Source organism: Geotrypetes seraphini, chromosome 10, assembly GCF_902459505.1.
Source record: "Geotrypetes seraphini chromosome 10, aGeoSer1.1, whole genome shotgun sequence".
NCBI lineage: Eukaryota > Metazoa > Chordata > Amphibia > Gymnophiona > Dermophiidae > Geotrypetes > Geotrypetes seraphini.
Genome location: NC_047093.1, coordinates 17,498,971 through 17,517,237, shown reverse-complemented (window position 1 = coordinate 17,517,237; position 18,267 = coordinate 17,498,971). Strand labels below are relative to the sequence as shown.

At 41.6% G+C, this 18,267-nt stretch overlaps 1 protein-coding gene across 2 annotated transcripts in view; it reads left to right on the top strand.

The window, feature by feature from the left end:
• PSMD12 (proteasome 26S subunit, non-ATPase 12) overlaps positions 1–12,344 on the top strand; it is a 39,011-nt gene extending 26,667 nt beyond the window's left edge. The window contains exons 8-11 of one of the 2 annotated variants that reach the window (XR_004540901.1): positions 5,806–5,918; positions 8,030–8,204; positions 9,477–9,582; positions 11,584–11,654. Coding sequence is in view for 1 of the 2 variants with exons in the window: in XM_033961381.1 (XP_033817272.1) it covers positions 5,806–5,918; positions 8,030–8,204; positions 9,505–9,582; positions 11,584–11,793 (576 nt within the window). In the remaining variant the exon portion in view is untranslated. Of the gene's footprint in view, positions 1–5,805; positions 5,919–8,029; positions 8,205–9,476; positions 9,583–11,583 lie in introns of both variants that reach the window. The other variant, XM_033961381.1, reaches the window with a different exon arrangement.
• Positions 12,345–18,267: the final 5,923 nt, after the last annotated feature.

Genomic DNA, 18,267 nt, shown 5'->3' with positions numbered 1-18,267 from the left:
TGCCTGGCTGCTTCAGGTCCTGTCTGCTTGAAGAAATGAAATGTAACAGGGCTGTCCACAGGGGCTAGCTGGCTGTACGAGGGGATGCTGAAAAGTTCTCAGCCCAACCAACTTCCTAAATTCTGAACATTATTTTGCCACTGTAGCTGAAAAGAGCATTTTTTTTATTTTTGCAAAGTGCCAGTTTGCAGAATCATAATGCTACGTTTTGACATTGTTTCATATCATTGATTTGAACCTTGTTAACAAAGTGTGGAACTCTGAGCCATAATGAAGTTCCTATTTTTGCAGAAGAAAAACACTAAAGGAAATCCATGAATATAAGATGCAAACATTGAATGACAAATGCCTATCGTACTCCACAGTGAAAAAGTGGTGTTCAAAACTTTTTCAGCATGGAGTGTGAGCCCATTTTGCCTACCCCTGAGTCATATGGTATCCTTTCAGATCCATCTCCTCTTCCACGAAGATGATCGCTTCCTGAAGGACTTTCCTTTACTAAATATTTAAGGCCCTTCCTGTCAAATTGAAGGCTGACACTGAGCCCAGGGCAGAGCTCCTTGATGCCTTAGATTATGACGAACCTCCTAAAGAACTTCTCAAGCTACCATTGCATAATTTTTTAAGGAGGCCCTCTTTCGAAACCGGGAGACTCCTCTTTCTGTTACTGCAGCCCCAAGAAAAATTGATTCACTCTACAGAATAATTTCTTGTCCTGGATTTGACAAACCACAACTACAACACCAATTATTGCATGTGGAATCAACCCTTAAAAAAAAAAAAAATCCTCCAGTACCAGAGTTTATGCTTCTGCACCACCGGGGCTTGAAGGGTTGTACTATGGATAGATTTGGTTTCTGTCTCTACCAAAACTCTGTGCTTAAATACAACTTCTACATGTCATTTTATTTTAAACATCTTGTAAAGAAGTTGGCTGACTTTGAGCAGTATATTCCCCCAGAACATCTTGTGAATTTTCAGCAGGCCATTCAAGTCTCCTTCAGACCAGAAAATATATGGCACAGACGGCATTTGATGGTTTTTGAAATGTCATCCAGAGCATCTGCCATATCTGTTGCTATGAGATGTCTTGCTTGGCTACACATCTCTGACATGGATATTAATCTTCAGGACTGTTTTGCCAACATTCCATGCCTGGGGGAACAAATCTTCAGGGATAGAATAAGAGGCTGCTACTCAAAAGTTGACTCAGCATGAGCAGAATTGGAACTCTTAATAGATCAACGACTAAAAGTCAACCATCTAAGTCTGCTCCAAAACCAGCTTCCTATTCCTACAAGAGATGATACCCTAAGAACATAAGATTTGCCGCTGCTGGGTCAGACCAGTGGTCCATCATGCCCAGCAGTCTGCTCACGCGGAGGCCCTTAGGTCCAAGACCAGTGCCCTATTTGAATCTAGCCTTACTTGTGTATGGGTCATTCCATGTCAGATGGACCACTACTGAAAATCGCCCATGCTCGACCCCCTCCCTCCCAAATCCAATCAAACTCCACAGGAGTGCCATCCAGGGTCTCAAATGAAACTCTGCAAAATTCCCTGGATCCATCTCAACATACTCTTCTTCCAAACCGCCACCACAGAAGAGACAAAAGCAACAGTGACCTCAGAAGATCCAGACTTCAGCACCTCAAAAGCTAGCTGTATTTTTGATGTGTTTATAGAGAGCATGGCCACCATATCTCCCTCTCAGCTTCTTCCCCAACCTATTGGAGATAGACAACAATTATATCATTGTTGTTGGGCTCTCATCACAATGGACTCTTGGGTCCTAAAGGTCATCAAGGAGGGTTACTCCATTTCATAACAATACCTCCAAATCACCCTCCAAGAGAGTCTTCTTTCACATCACAACAGACGCCCCTTCTTCAGGAAATCGAAGCTTTCTTTAGCTAAATGCCATAGAAGTAGTTCTCCGTCTCAGAAAAATCAGGGGTTCTACTCCAGGTATTTTCTAATCCCAAAGAAGACGGGAGGTCTTCAACCAATTCTCTACCTCCGAGACTTAAACAAATACCTAGTCAAAGAAAAGTTTTGCTTGCTATCTCTAGGGACTTTATATCCTCTTCTAGAACAAAACAAATGGCTATGCTCTCTGAACCTCAAATAGGTTTACACACATATAGCCATACACCCTGCTCACAGGAAGTTTCTCCGTTTTTTCACATAGCTCATCAACAAGTCCAGTACAAATTTCTGCCATTCGACCTGGCTTCTTCTCTAAGAGTATTCACCGAGTGCCTAGTGGTTGTGGCAGCAACCCTGTGTACTTGCGGGTTTCAAGTTTTTCCATATCTGGATGATTGGTTGATAAAAGCTGCCTCGGCTCAAGATGTACTTTCCACAACACAGTTGACGATAACATTTCTTCAACAACTAGGCATCAGTCAACTTTCCAAAGTCTCAAATTCAACCATCTTAAAGACTAATTCATAGGAGCCTTAATCAATGCTGTTCATTTACAGGCTTTCCTACCTCAACAGAGCCACGATACTTTTTTGCTTCAGCTTTGTAAGCAAGTTTCTCTTCTACAAACCATTTCAGCCAGACGGATGATGCAGTTTTGGGACACATAGCATCCACAGTCCATGTTACCCCCATTTGCAAGGTTCCATCTTGGAACAGCTCAGTGGACCCTAGTATATCAATGGTCTCAGGTTCTTGATCCCTTCTCTCAAAAGATTAGTCACCTCACCTTTGTCAGTCTCTTCAGTGGTGAATGGATCCAGCCAATCTTTCCAGGGGTCTACTATTTCACATCCCTCCATATCAGAAAGTGCTCACTAAAGACGTGTCCATGTATGCTTGGGGAGCTCACCTGGATGGTCTTCGTATGCAAGGTTGCTGGTCGGTTCAAGAAAAGACAATACACATCAACCTATTAGAGCTGAGAGCAGCCTTTCCAATCAAGTCCTCCTGGTTCGCACAGACAATCAAGTTGGTATGTATTACATCAACAAGCAAGGAGGAATGGGCTGTCTCCCTTCTTTGTTAAGAAGCAGAGTACATTTGGAACTGGGCGATTGCTCGAAACATTTCTCAAGGCCATATACGCACAAGGGTCACAGAACACTCTAGCCGACAAACTCGGTAGATTTCTTCGACCGCACGAGTGGACTCTCAACTCCAAAGTATTACGCCACATTTTTTCAATATGGGGAGGGGGAGACTCCTCAGATAGATTTGATTGCCTCTCCCCGCAATCACAAATTGCTTCAATTCTGTTCCAGGCAATATTCTCCCCAACGTCTGGAAGCAGATGCCTTTCTTCTGGATTGGACAGACATATTCCTTTACGCATTTCCACCAATCCCTCTCATTCTCAAGATGTTGGTCAAACTCAAGCAAGGTCAGCCACCATAATCCTGATAACTCCTCAGTGCCCCAGACAGCCTTGGTACGCCCTTCTGCTTCAGCAGCCCAGACAGCCTTGGTACGCCGTTCTACTTCAGCTGAGTGCCAAGGATCCATTTCCCTTGCAAATCTTTCCGTCTCTGCTCACTCAATCAAAGGTCTCTTTTACATCCCAATCTGCAATCACTACACCTCATAGCTTGGTTCCTCTTGGTCTGACTTCAGCAGATCCTAATCTCTCTGATGCAGTACAAACTATTATAGCTGCTTCCAGAAAACTTTCTATTCAGCAATGCTATCAATAGAAGTGGACACGTTTCAATACGTAGTGTATTCTCCACCACCAAGATGCTTCATATTATTCTCTATCCTCTGTTTCAGATTATCTTCTCCATCTTTCTAATTCTAGACTAAAAACCACTTTGGTCAGCGTTCACCTTGGTGCTATTAATGCTTGACAAATAAATTTCTGGCCTCTCATTCTCTTGTTTTCATGTTTATGAAGGGCCTTTTCAATTCCAAACCTCTACTCAAGCTGCCTCCGGTTGTCTGGGATCTTAATATAGTCCAAGTCCACTTTGATGAAACCACCATTTGAACCAATAGCTTCTACTCACCTCAAATTTCTCACTTAGAAAGTGGTTGTCTTGATCTCTCTCACTTCTGCCCATCGAGTGAGTGAACTCCAAGCATTGGTTTCAGACCCACCATTCACAGTATTTCATCATGATAAGGTGGTACTCCGCATCCATCCTAAATTCCTACCGAAAGTGGTCATGGAATTTCAGCTCAATCAATCCATTGTGCTTCCAGTTTTCTTCCTAAAACCTCATGCTCATCCTGGACAAACAGCTCTTCACATGTTGGACTGTAAACCTGCCTTGGCTTATTACATACAACAGACTAAGCCACATAGGACTTCACCTCAACTGTTCATCTCCTCTGATCCTAACAGATTTGGAAAGCCTGTAACCAAAAGAACTATTTCCACATGGCTAGTGGCCTGTATTTCTTTCTGCTATGCTTGGGCTGGGCTGCAGTTCAAGTGTCATATAACAGCACACAAAAGTCAGAGCTATGGCAGCATCAGTAGCTTTCTTACATTCCACTCCCATTGATGAAATTTGCAAAGCAGTAACTTAGTCCTCAATTCACACATTCACATCTCACTACGGTCTAGAATCCTATTCAAGACGAGATGGTCGTTTTGGCCAAGCATTATTACAGAATTAATTTTCTTAATGACCAGCTTGGAAGTCCCACATGTGAGAATATGCTGACTGCTTGTCCTAGAAGAAAGCACAGTTATTTACCGTAACAGGTGTTATCTGGGGACAGCAGGCAGATATTCTCACATCCCTCCACCTCTTCTAGTTGGCTTCTTAGCTTGCTTATGAAACTGAGGAACCACGAGCCACATCGGGCGAGAAGGCACTCGAGCATGCCCAGTGCAATCAATCGTAAAGTTTCTTAAAACTTAAAGTGACAGTTCTGTGGATGATGCCACCCACATGTGAGAATATCTGCCTGCTGTCCCCGGATAACACATGTTACAGTAAGTAACTATGGTTTTTTGTAAGACAATGCACCTGCTCACAAGGCTGGCAAAACAATGGATGTTTTGATGCAGTTGGGATTTCAGTGCATAGAGTTATTTTGAAGGTGATTGCAGCAGTGGAGTAGTTTCAGTGACCAGACATAGGAGTATTTTTTGGAAGAGTTACAGAAACGTTAGACACGATGTGTCAAATGTGTTGAACTTGGAGATGAATATGTGGAATAACTTGTAAGTTACATGGCTCCTCGTCATTCCCTTCTTGGTTGAGCTGAGAACTTTTCAGCACCCTCTCATACTACCAGTAAAGAGGCAGAAAAGAAAATAAGAAGGGACCAAAAAGGCCATGGACAATGCATTCTGCTCCCTCTCCGGCTATGTCAGGTTCTTGCTGCTTATGAGTGGACTGCTGGGCACGATGGACCTCAGGTCTGACCCAGCCGAGGCATTGCTTATGTTCTTATTTGGTGAATTGCTGCTGTTAGCTTCCAAAATAGAAAATGCAAAGTAAAAGAAAAATCCTTTTTTTTTTTTTGTTAACATGGCCCATTTGTTTTCTCCAATTCTTTCAAGTTTCCAGCTTGATTGGACCCTGGTGTCTTTTGGGCTATTATACTATGAGCCTTCACTTGCAGCTACTTGAGGTTTTCACTTGTCAATAACCATCTCCCACTTGGCCTAGTTATTGCAGCTGCCATCCCTGCCTATAGCGCACAGCTTCCTGAGAATCCTAGAGGTAATGTCATTGAGCAATGACTAGGACACTTGAGCAACTAGTCTAATCCAGAGCTTTTGGCTAACTTATGCTCTTTATTTTATAATCATTACTGTGTTTTATTCTCTTTGGTATGTTTCTATTATTTTTCTTTATTTAGGCTCTGAAGAGTGTGGTGCTCTATGTTATCCTGGCCCCCTATGACAATGAACAGTCTGATCTGGTGCATAGAATAAATAGTGATAAAAAGCTAGAAGATATATCTAAATATAAGTAAGTATTCTGTATGGGACCAGCTGCTTTTCAGATTCCAAAAGCATATATGGGTTTTTTTGGACATATAACTTAGATAAGAGGATAAATCAAGGCTTTTTACATGGGATAAAACATTTTAGGATATGGTGGTTATTTTCTGTGTACATATTGTCCCTTTTAAAAACTATTTGTACCTGCTGTTTAGTAACCGTATGCTTCTTGGCTTATTTTGCATACAAGCTTGTGCACGTAAGTGCTAAACTCTTCCAATTTCTACCTCTAGTACTGCCTCAACCTGGTTCACATAAATATATACTGCATGTAAAACAATTTCTCATGGGAATGCCATCTAAAACTACCTCCAAGAGGAAAAAGTAGCTGTATCAATGAAATTATGTCTCCCCCTCCCCCCCCAAATGTGCATCTACCTGTTCGTATTTACACCTTCTAACTTATGTGGATGGCTTTTCTGATTTAATAATACATATATACTTGGTAGAAGTAAGGGTCTTCAATTACGTTATAGGTGATACATTAAAATAATCCAATAAAAAGGTACAGGCATTCCCCGAGTTACAGACACCTGACTTAAGTACGACTCGCACCTAAGAATGTGGTCGCGGCTTCATTTGATTTCACCTAGCAGTATTTCCAGTGGCATAAACTCTTAAACTTTTGTAGCAGATTCAGGAATGATGCATGGCCACATTAAGAACACTGTACATTGGATCATTTACTATTTTATTGTCCTAGGATACTGATTTTTTGGAAGTCGATTTGGGGACATATTAATAATATCTTAGAATCTAAAATCCCTTTATCTTATGAAGTAGTTATTTGTGGAACTGTGTTGCATATTAAGGATCCGTTAGATAAATATAAAGGTCGACTGTTCCTAATTATGACAGGTACTGCTGTACAGTTGATCATGCGTAATTGGAAAAATTGGGATCGTCTTAACTTTACATTCTGGTGGGCAAATTTATGCTTGATATACAAATATGAAAAAATGATTGCAGAATCGTTAGGAAATATAAAAATTTTCAAGTTAATATGGGGGTCCATTGACGTCTTTTGTTGATTTATTGTAGATTTGATTTTTATTGATATATTATGTGCACATCCAGGGGGAGGGAGGGAGGATTTATTTTTAAATGATTCTCTGAATTCTTGTAAAATTAATGTATGGGTTTCTTTATTGGTGCTTATTATCTCTTAAGGATATGAAATGTATATCATAATGAGCTTTTTGAAGATTTGAATATTAAATTAAAAATTTATAATAGTTTTGGGATAGGGTTGGGGGAGGGATATAGATTGATTTGTTTCTTGAAAGAGTATTAAGTGATGTCTTAAATATAAAATGTATTTAATTTGTATTGCACATGTTGAAAATGAATAAAGAATTTAAAAAAAACAAAACACAACACTGTGTGGTTGCGCATGCTGTACCTTAGAGGGAACACACTGGTAGGAACAGTTGGCCCTTTTGTCAGCTGGGAGCAGAGGTAAGCAACAAGAATCTGAAAATCTACAAGTTCTGAGTTACATACAAATCCAACTTAAGAAGAGCTTTAACTACTACTACTAATTATTTCCTATAGCGCTACCAGACGCACATAACTCTTTCTTAACCCGGGGACTGTCTGTACCTTCAACAAACGGTCAAAAATTATCATCTTGATTGACTGATTGGAAAAGAGGTTAGCTTTAGAAAGCTTGTTGAATTTTGTTGGATTAGCTTATTTCCACATATCCAAACAACTTAACGTAGCAATTGCAATTCTAATTATACCTTGGAAAATCCACTGTTCCAAAACTTGCTCATAGGAGCACCTCCCCATTCAGTGATTGAAAAGTGCAACATGGCGACACCTGTACTTATACATTCAATCAGATGGTGCAGTGCTGCTTGCACAGGCAGCATGTGTTTTATATATCTGCTATTTACCCATGGAAATGCCTTTGAAAATGTCTTTCCAAGAGCATTTGTTTTCTTTTTCTACTAACAAATTACAATGACAGAATAAAGATACAGCGATGACCTTGTTTTTTGTTTGAAGATTTGGAGTCGGGTTGGATTTGAGGAAGAAAGGGCCATGAAATGATACCGATCTTCTGATTTACAGGGATCTCCTGAAACTCTTCATCACTATGGAGCTGATGCGCTGGACCAACCTTGTGGAAAACTATGGCAAGGAGCTAAGAGAAGGGTCCCTTGAGAGCACTGCTACAGATGTTTTTGGTTATACAGAAGAAGGGGAAAAAAGATGGAAAGATTTGAAAAACAGGGTCGTAGAGCATGTAAGTTGTTTTGTGTGGCTGATGATTGAATGGCTTGAGTTTTTATTGCACCAATTTGCTCTGTAGGAGTGGTCTGGAAATAGAAATAGCCCATTAGCGGTATATAAGAATTAAATTAAATAAAAAAAAAATAGTTGGCCATTTTGCATATATTTATTTTTATTTATTTATATACCACCTTAGCGGTTTACATTCAGGGACTCGGTCATTTGTCCCTATCTGTCCCGGTGGACTCACAATCTGTTTAAGGTATCTGGGGCAATGCAGGACTGAGTGACTTGTCCAGGGTCACAAGGAGCAGTGTGGGGCTTGAACCCACAACCTCAGGGTGCGGGTGCTGACTCCTTCCTAATAGTTCACTCTGCTAACAGCTGCTCCTAAGTAGAAGTTTTTATGATGATAGTGTAAGCTGCTTGAAACAAACAAAAATCTCTCTTTTGGGGGAAAGGAAGTGAAGTGAGAGTGAATAGATTTTCCCAACTCTTTTTACATGAAAGTTTGCCTTTCGAATCATGTATGTAGTTTGGGATATTGGTGGTGACATGTTCACTAAATCAGTCATTAGGACATGAAGTTTGCCTTTTTGCACAGTTTGGTTTATAGTTTAACCATTTGCTTTATCCTCCCTGCTTGAACTGTTTTAAGTGAAGATCTACTGTCATTTTCTGTCACCCTTTAAAAAATAATTGAAACGTGGTCTCTTGGGTCTACTGTTTGCTGTAGAAGCTTTTAGGTTGTGCTTTGAAAGCTAGTGCTGCTTCTTATAGCCTTTGAAATGCGTTGCTCGTTAGATTTGATGTCATGTGTAAAATCAAGAAGGGTATTGAAGCACAATTGGCAGGTTTTTCTTTTTTAATCTTTTAGCTTAATCTGATCCTATGAACCTTCTTTAGCAGCTATCTGTGGCTTATTTTGGTCTTATTTCAATCCATCTTTCCATGACGGTCCTTTGACAAAGAAAAGGGGGAAAGAAGGATGTGTACCAGGGTCCCTACCAGCACCCCTGCAGTCATGGGCCCTAAATCCAGTCACTAGATATTACCGTGACCGATACCAGTCTCTAGGGGCTGTGAATGCTGCTTCCACAGTATTCCCAGCCTGAACCAGGATGAACCACATGTCTCTTGGTGCAGTAGGTTCATTGAACCACCAGACTATCCCACAGAATCGATTGGTTTTATGATTTTTTTTTATATAGTTTGCCACTTTCCTTTCTTTGCTTTTATTTTATGTTTTGATATATTGTGTCTCTTTATATTTTGTCTACAATAGTCAGATAGCCTATGTACTTCCATTCCAGAATATTAGAATAATGGCAAAATATTATACAAGAATTACAATGAAGAGAATGGCCCAACTTCTTGACCTATCTATTGATGTAAGTACTGTATAATTATGCATACATATTACACTTGATGTGAAATTAATGTGTCTTTATGTACTGGAAGGGTCACAAATTTTTAATTAAGCCATGAGATTACATTTCAGGAGATGTCCCAGTAGAAGCATTACACCAGACAAAAATATAAAGCAAATTGTAGTTATGCCACAAATCATTATTTCTTAATTAAAGCATACAAAATAATAGTTTAAAAAAGGTTTAAGGAGCCCTGTGGCTTTTAGCTGCCTTGCATTGAGAAGAGTAGGCAGAAGGCAGATATATAGCAACCAAACAGTGCTGGCAGTGTTCTTTCAATTGTTAAGTGAGAAGAAGTTGGGCAAAATGTAGGGGGAAAACCCTTGTTTTTAACATCTGTTGGTATTAGGCATTGTAAGCACACACTACATTGATGCTGCAGGCCTAAAATTTAATCACATTGCTAGTTGATTTGGTAAAAACATTTCCTATACGTAGAATGAACCTGGTTTTATTAATTATTACAACTTTTAATCAAAAAGGATGATAATTTTTCCTTGGTCTGTATAAAATTTCTCTCTGAGCGCCAGGTATTGGGATGTGTTTTTATGGATAATGCACATTCCTGAATTTTTATTTTTTTTTCAATAGGTTGAATTTAGAAAATATTACAAATGGGAGTCTATACATGCTGGATAGAATGAAGTCATCGGATGATTTGGGGGTTTTGACTGAGCAGTATGGTAGTAGTGCATAGGGTGTGGAATCTTATGTGACTGATCACATGTTGCACACCTTGTTGCCTGAATTGGTTTTATTTTTATTTTTTTACTGGGCTGAGAAATCTAAATTCTTATAGGATCATACTAAACTTTTTTTTCCCTCATTCTTTAGCTTTGAGAAGAAAAGCAGGTGCCAAGTGTGCAGATTGATTTTATTTATTTTTTTATATTTAAAGTTCATCCACTCTAGATATATATATATATATTTTTTGGGGGGGAGTATTTTATTTATTTTTTTATATTTAAAGTTCATCCACTCTAGATATATATATATATTTTTTTTGGGGGGGGAGTATTTTATTTATTTTTTTATATTTAAAGTTCATCTACTCTAGATATATATATATTTTTTTTTGGGGGGGGAGTATTTTATTTATTTTTTTATATTTAAAGTTCATCCACTCTAGATATATATATATATATTTTTTGGGGGGGAGTATTTTATTTATTTTTTTATATTTAAAGTTCATCCACTCTAGATATATATATATATTTTTTTTGGGGGGGAGTATTTTATTTATTTTTTTATATTTAAAGTTCATCCACTCTAGATATATATATATTTTTTTTTGGGGGGGAGTATTTTATTTATTTTTTTATATTTAAAGTTCATCTACTCTAGATATATTTTTTTGGGGGGTGGGAGTATTTTATTTTTCAGCCCAGCAGTTTCCTCTCTCTCTTTTCCTTTTGATCTGTCTGTTTTAAGTGGAGGCTGACTTGGGATCTGGCACTCGATATTTTCATTACAGCTGCTTAGGGTTTTTTCCCATGTTTCTACATCCTCTTCCAGCTTTTTTTTTTTTAACGTTAAATCTTATTAAACTTGGAACCCTTACAATCAAAATGCTGAACATTGCCATAAATGCCCCGATATTGGTGGGTATTCAGACTTTTCCATACTAAATTTTTTGTTTCTTAATCTAAGCATTGAACATGTTCCATAATACAATAGTACCTTCTAAATAAGCCAAAAGTTTAGACTCTGATGACCCTCTGTAGTCCTACTTAACATGTCCACCTTTTTGTTTTTAGTCTAGTAGTTGCAACAGCAGTTCTTGGTTTGGGACAGAGGCTCTTCTCCCTAGGGGCTGTGGGTAATTGACCCAGTGGCAGATAATTCTAACAGTGCTGTGGGGTAGAAATATCTTATTTTTTGTGTTTAGAAAAAAAAAAGAAAGAGCGAGCTAAATACAGATAGCTTATTGCAATAAAAATTTTTTGTTTAACTCCCTTGCAGGAGTCGGAGGAGTTCCTGTCCAGTTTGGTAGTGAACAAGACCATTTATGCTAAAGTTGACAGGTTGGCAGGAATTATCAATTTCCAAAGACCTAAGGACCCAAATGATATACTGAATGACTGGAGTCACAAGCTGAACTCTTTGATGGCATTAGTTAACAAAACAACACATCTCATAGCTAAAGAAGAAATGATACATAATTTGCAGTAAGGGACTTGATAGCTTCAATGCTTTTAATGAAAGCATTTAAAACAGGGGTGTCCAATGTCGGTCCTCGAGGGCCGCAGTCCAGTCGGGTTTTCAGGATTTCCCCAATGAATATGCATGAGATCTATTTGCATGCACTGCTTTCAATGCATATTCATTGGGGAAATCCTGAAAACCCGACTGGATTGCGGCCCTCGAGGACCGACATTGGACACCCCTGATTTAAAATTAAAGTCAGACTGTACAAACCAGTGTATATTTCTTTTTGTCTGTAAACTTGGAAAAGTTTTTTTCCGAGCTTTGCTGATTGTTATGCCTTTCAGTAACTACTCATTGTTTAACACTGATTGCTCCCAACAGTGAGAAAGTTACTAGAGTCCCAGTGTATTAATGCCTTTGCAACCAACAAATGTATTGTAATATCCCCACTAGGTTCTTCTAATTTAGCAAATATTTTTTAACATTATTTGTTTTTATGGTTACTTTTGTCTGAGGATAAAATGGTGGGTATTCTGGCTGGTTATTTTACAAAATAAAATATATTGGTTAACAGATACAATGCATGAAATTCCTTCTACATTTTGCACGATATCCTGTGAACACTGCTATGGTTGTTACTCTTTATCAGAATTAAATCTTTTTTCTGGCGGGGTCTCCTGAAGCAGACACCGAAACGGGGCCGCGTCGGGACCCTGATGAGTTTTTGCTTTACAACCAAGTTAAACTAAGTGCATTTAAAGTATTAGTGGCAACCTGAATGCAAGAAATTTATTTTGACCTAATTGCATACAGTATTTCAATTAAGCAATTAAGAGATATATACCCAGTTGAAACACATTTTTACACCTTTGAGCTGGTCTCGCTTTTACTATTGATTAAGCAATGATTGGAAGATAAACTCTTTTCCCAAGAGGGGGTTACCTCTCCCTCTTCAGAGTTTTATTTCTCTGAGCTGAGTTTTTGTATAGCGAGCCCTCCTCTTAGGTTGTGTAGATTACAGAGTCAGTCTCCTTTTTCTATAGCTTAGTGCTTTTTCTGACTCATAGTTATTTTGTCCCTGCTGAAGTGGAAACATGACTGAATTTGCCAGCATTTCCCTATCCTCTTACAGGGCCTGGCTGCATAGAAGTAAAACCAGTAGCAAGCTATACAGCCCTAGGGTCTTTGAAGGGACCATGTTTGTTAAAGTGTGCTAAGCAGTTAGCATAAGTTTTAGTGTGTGTTAACTGATAGCATTACTATGCACTAAAGCCTAGAATGCATTAAAACAGCCAGTGCAGTAAATATCCCGTACTTGCAGCTTAGCTGAGGCTGGGGTGGGAACGGGGTAGTGGATTGATAAAGTGCAGGAGCTAAATGTACAACTAAAGCTTGTCCCCCTTATTCTACCTCACTAGATGGCATTAGGAGCATCAGCACTCATTACGCTATGCAATAACCATAGAAACTGCTGGCAGAATTCTGGACACGCACCCAACACTTAAGGAAGGTTATCTTTTTGCCTGCTAACCTGCAGTAGGTGTTTGCACTTAACGCTTTTTAGAAAACATGCCCCTATGTTTGGGTGGTTCAAAAAAGGAACAAATGCTATCCTGTATGGCCAGCCATCTCTTCTCAAGCAAAATAGGCTTCTCTTTTTGTCTATTTGTGGTGTTTCCCTTGTCTGCAAGTGTTAAATGAATGGCACAGCACACGTACCTCTTACCCTAGTTTCAAGTTTATTAGTTTTTCATATCCCGATCATAAAGCAAATATCTGACCGGTTAACAATAAAAAAAATTTAAAATAGGAGAATAAGAACTAGTTAATAGTGTATTAAAGAATATTGGGGAAAACATATTAAACATATACAGACAAACACGACCGTGAGGATGAATGGGAAGGAGGGGAAAAGTTACATAATATTAAAAGAAATGATATAGTGGGAAGGGAAAGAACATGAAGGGTAATTGTGCGTGATGTTATGAGATGCGCTAATGTAGAAGATGAGAATTATGAGAGTGTTGAAAATTTAATAGATGAAGTAAAGATTAGGATTTGGTAAAGGCATCTTGGAATAGGAAAGTTTTAAGATTGGTTTTAAATTTTTGTAGATGAATTTCATCCCGAAGAAATTGAGGGAGAGAATTCCATAAGGTTGGAGCAGTAATAGCAAAATTAGTTTTCCTAGTATAGTAGGACTCTTTTAGAGACGGAATAAAAAGAAGTTTTTGATCGGTGGATCGTAAGGATCGGGGAGAGCTTTGGGGAATTAATAATTTATTGAGGAATAAAGGTAAGTGAGATTGTTTGATTTTGAAGGTAAGCAGTAAGATTTTGTAGATTATACGGTGCGTGACTGGGAGCCAATGAGCCTCTTTAAGAAGAGGGGTGACATGTTCGAATTTACCTATTTTGTAGACAAGTTTAATTGCAGTATTTTGTATAAGTTGCAACCGTCGAAGTTCTTTTTGAGGTAGTCCATTTAACAAAGAATTACAGTAATCTAAGTGTGAAATGACTAGGGAATGAATAAGGATGTTAATTGAATCAGTATTTAGAATAGAACTGAGTGAACGGATGATGCGTAATTTAAAGAAACAAGTTTTTACTACTGAGCTTATGTGGTCATGAAAGGAAAGATCTCTATCGATGGTTACTCCTAATAATTTTATTTTAGTATCCATAGCTAAGGGTGTAGATTTGATATAAACAGTTCCTGGTAAAGTTTCGGATTTTTTGATGGGGAGGAGAAGACCACAAGATTTGTCAATGTTGAGTGAAAGTTTGTTAGAGAAAAGCCAATCACTTATAATATCTAGTTTGGTATTTAGATCATTTATTTCTAAAGGGTTTGAAGTATTTATCGGGAAGAGTAGCTGTATATCGTCAGCATAGGCGAAAATTGAGAATCCCAGTGATTGGGCAAGAGAAAGGAGAGGGGAAAGAAAGATATTGAATAGTAGTGGGGATAAAATAGAGCCTTGAGGAACTCCAAAAGTTTGAGTTATCGGAGAAGAAGTTTGATTTTTTGCATGAACTTTAAGATAACGTTGATGAAAATAGGATGTGAACCAGTTGAGAGCGTGACCTGTAATGTTGCAATCTGCTAATCTAGATAAGAGAAGGGAATGATCGATAGTGTCAAAAGCTGCAGATAAATCAAGTGAAATTAATATTACTGATTTTAAGTGATCGTGGGAGTATTGTATGGTTGTAATAAGACCAAGTAATGATAATTCTGTGGAATGTGAAGTTCGAAAACCAGTCTGATAAGGATGTAGAGCATGTGTTTGATCAAAGAATTCTGATAATTGAGAATGAATAATTTTTTCGGCAATTTTAGAGATAAATGGCAGATTGGCTATGGGACGGTAGTTATTTGGTATAGAGGGATCAGTGTTGTGTTGTTTAAGTTTAGGGAAAACTAGAGCTGATTTCCATGCAGTAGGGACGCAGCAGTCAGAGAAAGATTTGGAAATCATTTCCCTTATATAAGGACCAAAGAAAGAAAAGAATTTTTTGAAAAGAGATGGAGGAAAACTTTCAATAATGTTATTGGAAGAATTTATAGATTGTAAAATGGAGAATAGTTGAGTTAAAGACGGTAGTTTGAAATTAGAGAAGGAACTGAGAGGTAAGAAAGTTAAATCATTATTAGTAGGAGGCGAAAAAGCAGGAAGAGAAGGTCCGAGGTGAGTTCGGATAGTAGTGACTTTGTTGTCAAAGAAGAGGGATAGTTCCTTAGCAGATGGTAGAGATGAATCCGGAGGGGGGAGGTTTTTTTTTGAGTATTTCGAAAGAGATTGTGCAATACTAAAAAGAGTAGATGAATTGCTAGTGGTGGAGATAAGGTTTGAGTAATAGTCTTTTATCCCAGGACAAGCAGGCATGATATTCTCACATGTGGGTGACGTCATCTACGGAGCCCCGGCGCGGACAGCTTTTCAAGCAAACTTGATAGAAGTTTCAAGTTTGCACACTGCACCACGCATGTGCGTGCCTTCTCGCCCACTAGAGGGCGCATCCCACCTCGTGGTCCTCAGTTCAATTTTTTCCGCGGAGCAAGAAAGCCCTGTGGATCTGAGCTCCAGTGTTTTTGCCTTCTAGCTGCCGCGTTTAGTTTATTTTCCCATCGGATTAGTTCGCGGTGCTGTTTTTCTTTTCGGTTCTTTTCAAAAAAAAAAAAAGTATTTTGTTTTTCGTCTGGCTCCGGGGGCTCCCGGAAGCCGTGGCCGCGGGACGTCGGTACGTTCCCGGCCTTCTTCTTTTTCTTCGTGGATGTCCCGTCCTGTTACGGGATTCAAAAAGTGCAGCCGGTGTGAGAGGTTGCTTTCCATCACTGACCCTCACCGGTGGTGCATTGTCTGTCTTGGGCCCGAACATCCGACAGACTCGTGTGATCGCTGTGCTACCTTCCAAAACAGGGCCCTCCGTCGCCGCAAGGCCAGAATGGCGGAATTGTTCGCCGTCGACGCGCCGCCTAAGGCCTCGACGTCGGCCTCGGCTTCGGCCCCGGCCTTGACCTCGGCGTCCTCGGGGGCCTCGGCCCTCCTCCTCAAAGGCGTCGTCCGTGAAGCAAGCTTCGGGTAAGTCCTCTGTTCCATCCCCTTCAGCAAAGAAGCCATCCTCGAGTCAGGCCAAGGCGGGTGGGTCGACCCCGGCCCCGCATCGGACCTCGACTCCGCACACCCCGAGGGAATACTCGAGACCGAGGTCGCCCTCCAGGGAGTGTGCCCCGGACTCGGAACTCCCCACCTTCGTGGGGATTCCGGCCTTCCAGGATCTCCTCCGAGCCCTGATCTCATCGGAGCTGTCGGGAGCCCTGGAAGTGTTGCAACGTGTTGCGGTTCCGGCGGCCTCGACCTCGGCCGGGGCGCCTTCGGTCTCGGAGGCCCCGGCCTCGGCTCCCTCGACCACGGGAGCCCCGGCCTCGGCGACCTCGGTCTCGGGTACTGTGGCCCCGTTCACCTCGGTCTCGGCCCCGCCCCGGACCTCGACCTCGGGGGAACCCCCTGAGCGGAGTGTAAGGCCCAAAGAAAAGTTGCGCAGAGTGCGCCGTCTTTCCTCCTCTTCCTCCGGGTCTTCCAGGCACGCCTCGCCCTCGACGCGACCTCGGACGGGGCGTCGATCGAGGAAGTCTAAGCGGCCCCGAGGCTCGCCTCGGCGCGACCGTTCCTCGTCGTTCGGGGGCGAGGCGCTGCAGGTGTCGGAGTTGCGCCTCGACAACCCGAGGCTCCTCCGCTCACCTCGTGGGAAGTCTTCCCGGGCCGCCTCGCCGAGGAAACGGGAGAGTGTCCCACGAACCCCAGGGTCCTCACCCAAGGGTTCTGCGAGGAGGACAACTTCCCCTTCCCCCTCGAGGGCCCTCGAGAGGGGATCCTGGGATTCGGGATCTGTTAGGGATCCTCATTATTCCCATGAGGCCTCCCCCCTCTCCTCGGTGGGGCGGTCGAGAACCCCGTCTCCCCAGGCTAGGCCGTCCTCGTTTTCATCCTTCGTTCAGGACATGGCCCAAGCCCTGGGGATTGACCTGATGGTAAGTTCTCGGTATTCCAAAGAATTTCTGGAGGAACAGGACCTCCCCACTCCTCCTAGAGAGGTGCCTAGACTCCCTCTCAACAGTGTCCTTCTGCAGACCTGGCTGAAGAACTTGTCAAACCCTCTTACAGTCACGTCTGTACCTTCAAAAATGGAATCGAAGTATAGGACGATTCCTCCTAAAGGGTTCGATAAGGCGCAGCTCTCACACCAGTCCCTTCTGGTGGAGTCGGCTCTTAAAAAATCACAGCCCTCACGGGTTTCTGCGGCGGTTCCACCAGGCAGGGAGGGGCGGACCCTGGACAAGTTTGGCCGTCGCCTCTATTCAAATTCCCTGATGGCCACCAGGGTTCTAAATTACGCCTTCACCTTTTCCTCCTACTTGCGTGGTATGGTGAAGGACCTTCCTCAATATCGAAACTCGTTACCGGACTCCCAAAGAGCAGGATTCGATAAGTTTATGTCCAACCTGTCCCAATTGCGGTTGTACCTATTCCATGCAGTGTACGACGCCTTTGAGCTGGTTTCGAGGGTGTCGGCCCTCGCAGTGGCCATGCGCCGCTTGGCCTGGCTTCGCACCCTCGACATGGACCCAAACCTGCAGGAACGCCTTGCGGACTTGCCTTGTGTGGGGTCCGAGTTATTTGACGAGTCATTGGATGCGGCGACCAAGCGCTTGTCGGAGCAGGAACGCTCTTTAGCATCCCTGGTCCGCCCCAAACCTAGGCCCCCGCCGCAGAAACCCTTTCGACCTCCGCCGCGCCGATACCCTCAGAAATCGACCCCGGCTTTCTCGAGACCGCCTCCGAGACGTCCGTCTCAGCGAGGCAGAGGGGGACAAACCCAAGCCCCGGCGCAGGGCCCTTCTAAGCCCGCGCCTTCCTTTTGACGGGCTGAGCGGACGGGGCGGGTTCCCCTCCGCACTTTCACAGGAACCCCTTCCTATCGGGGGCCGTC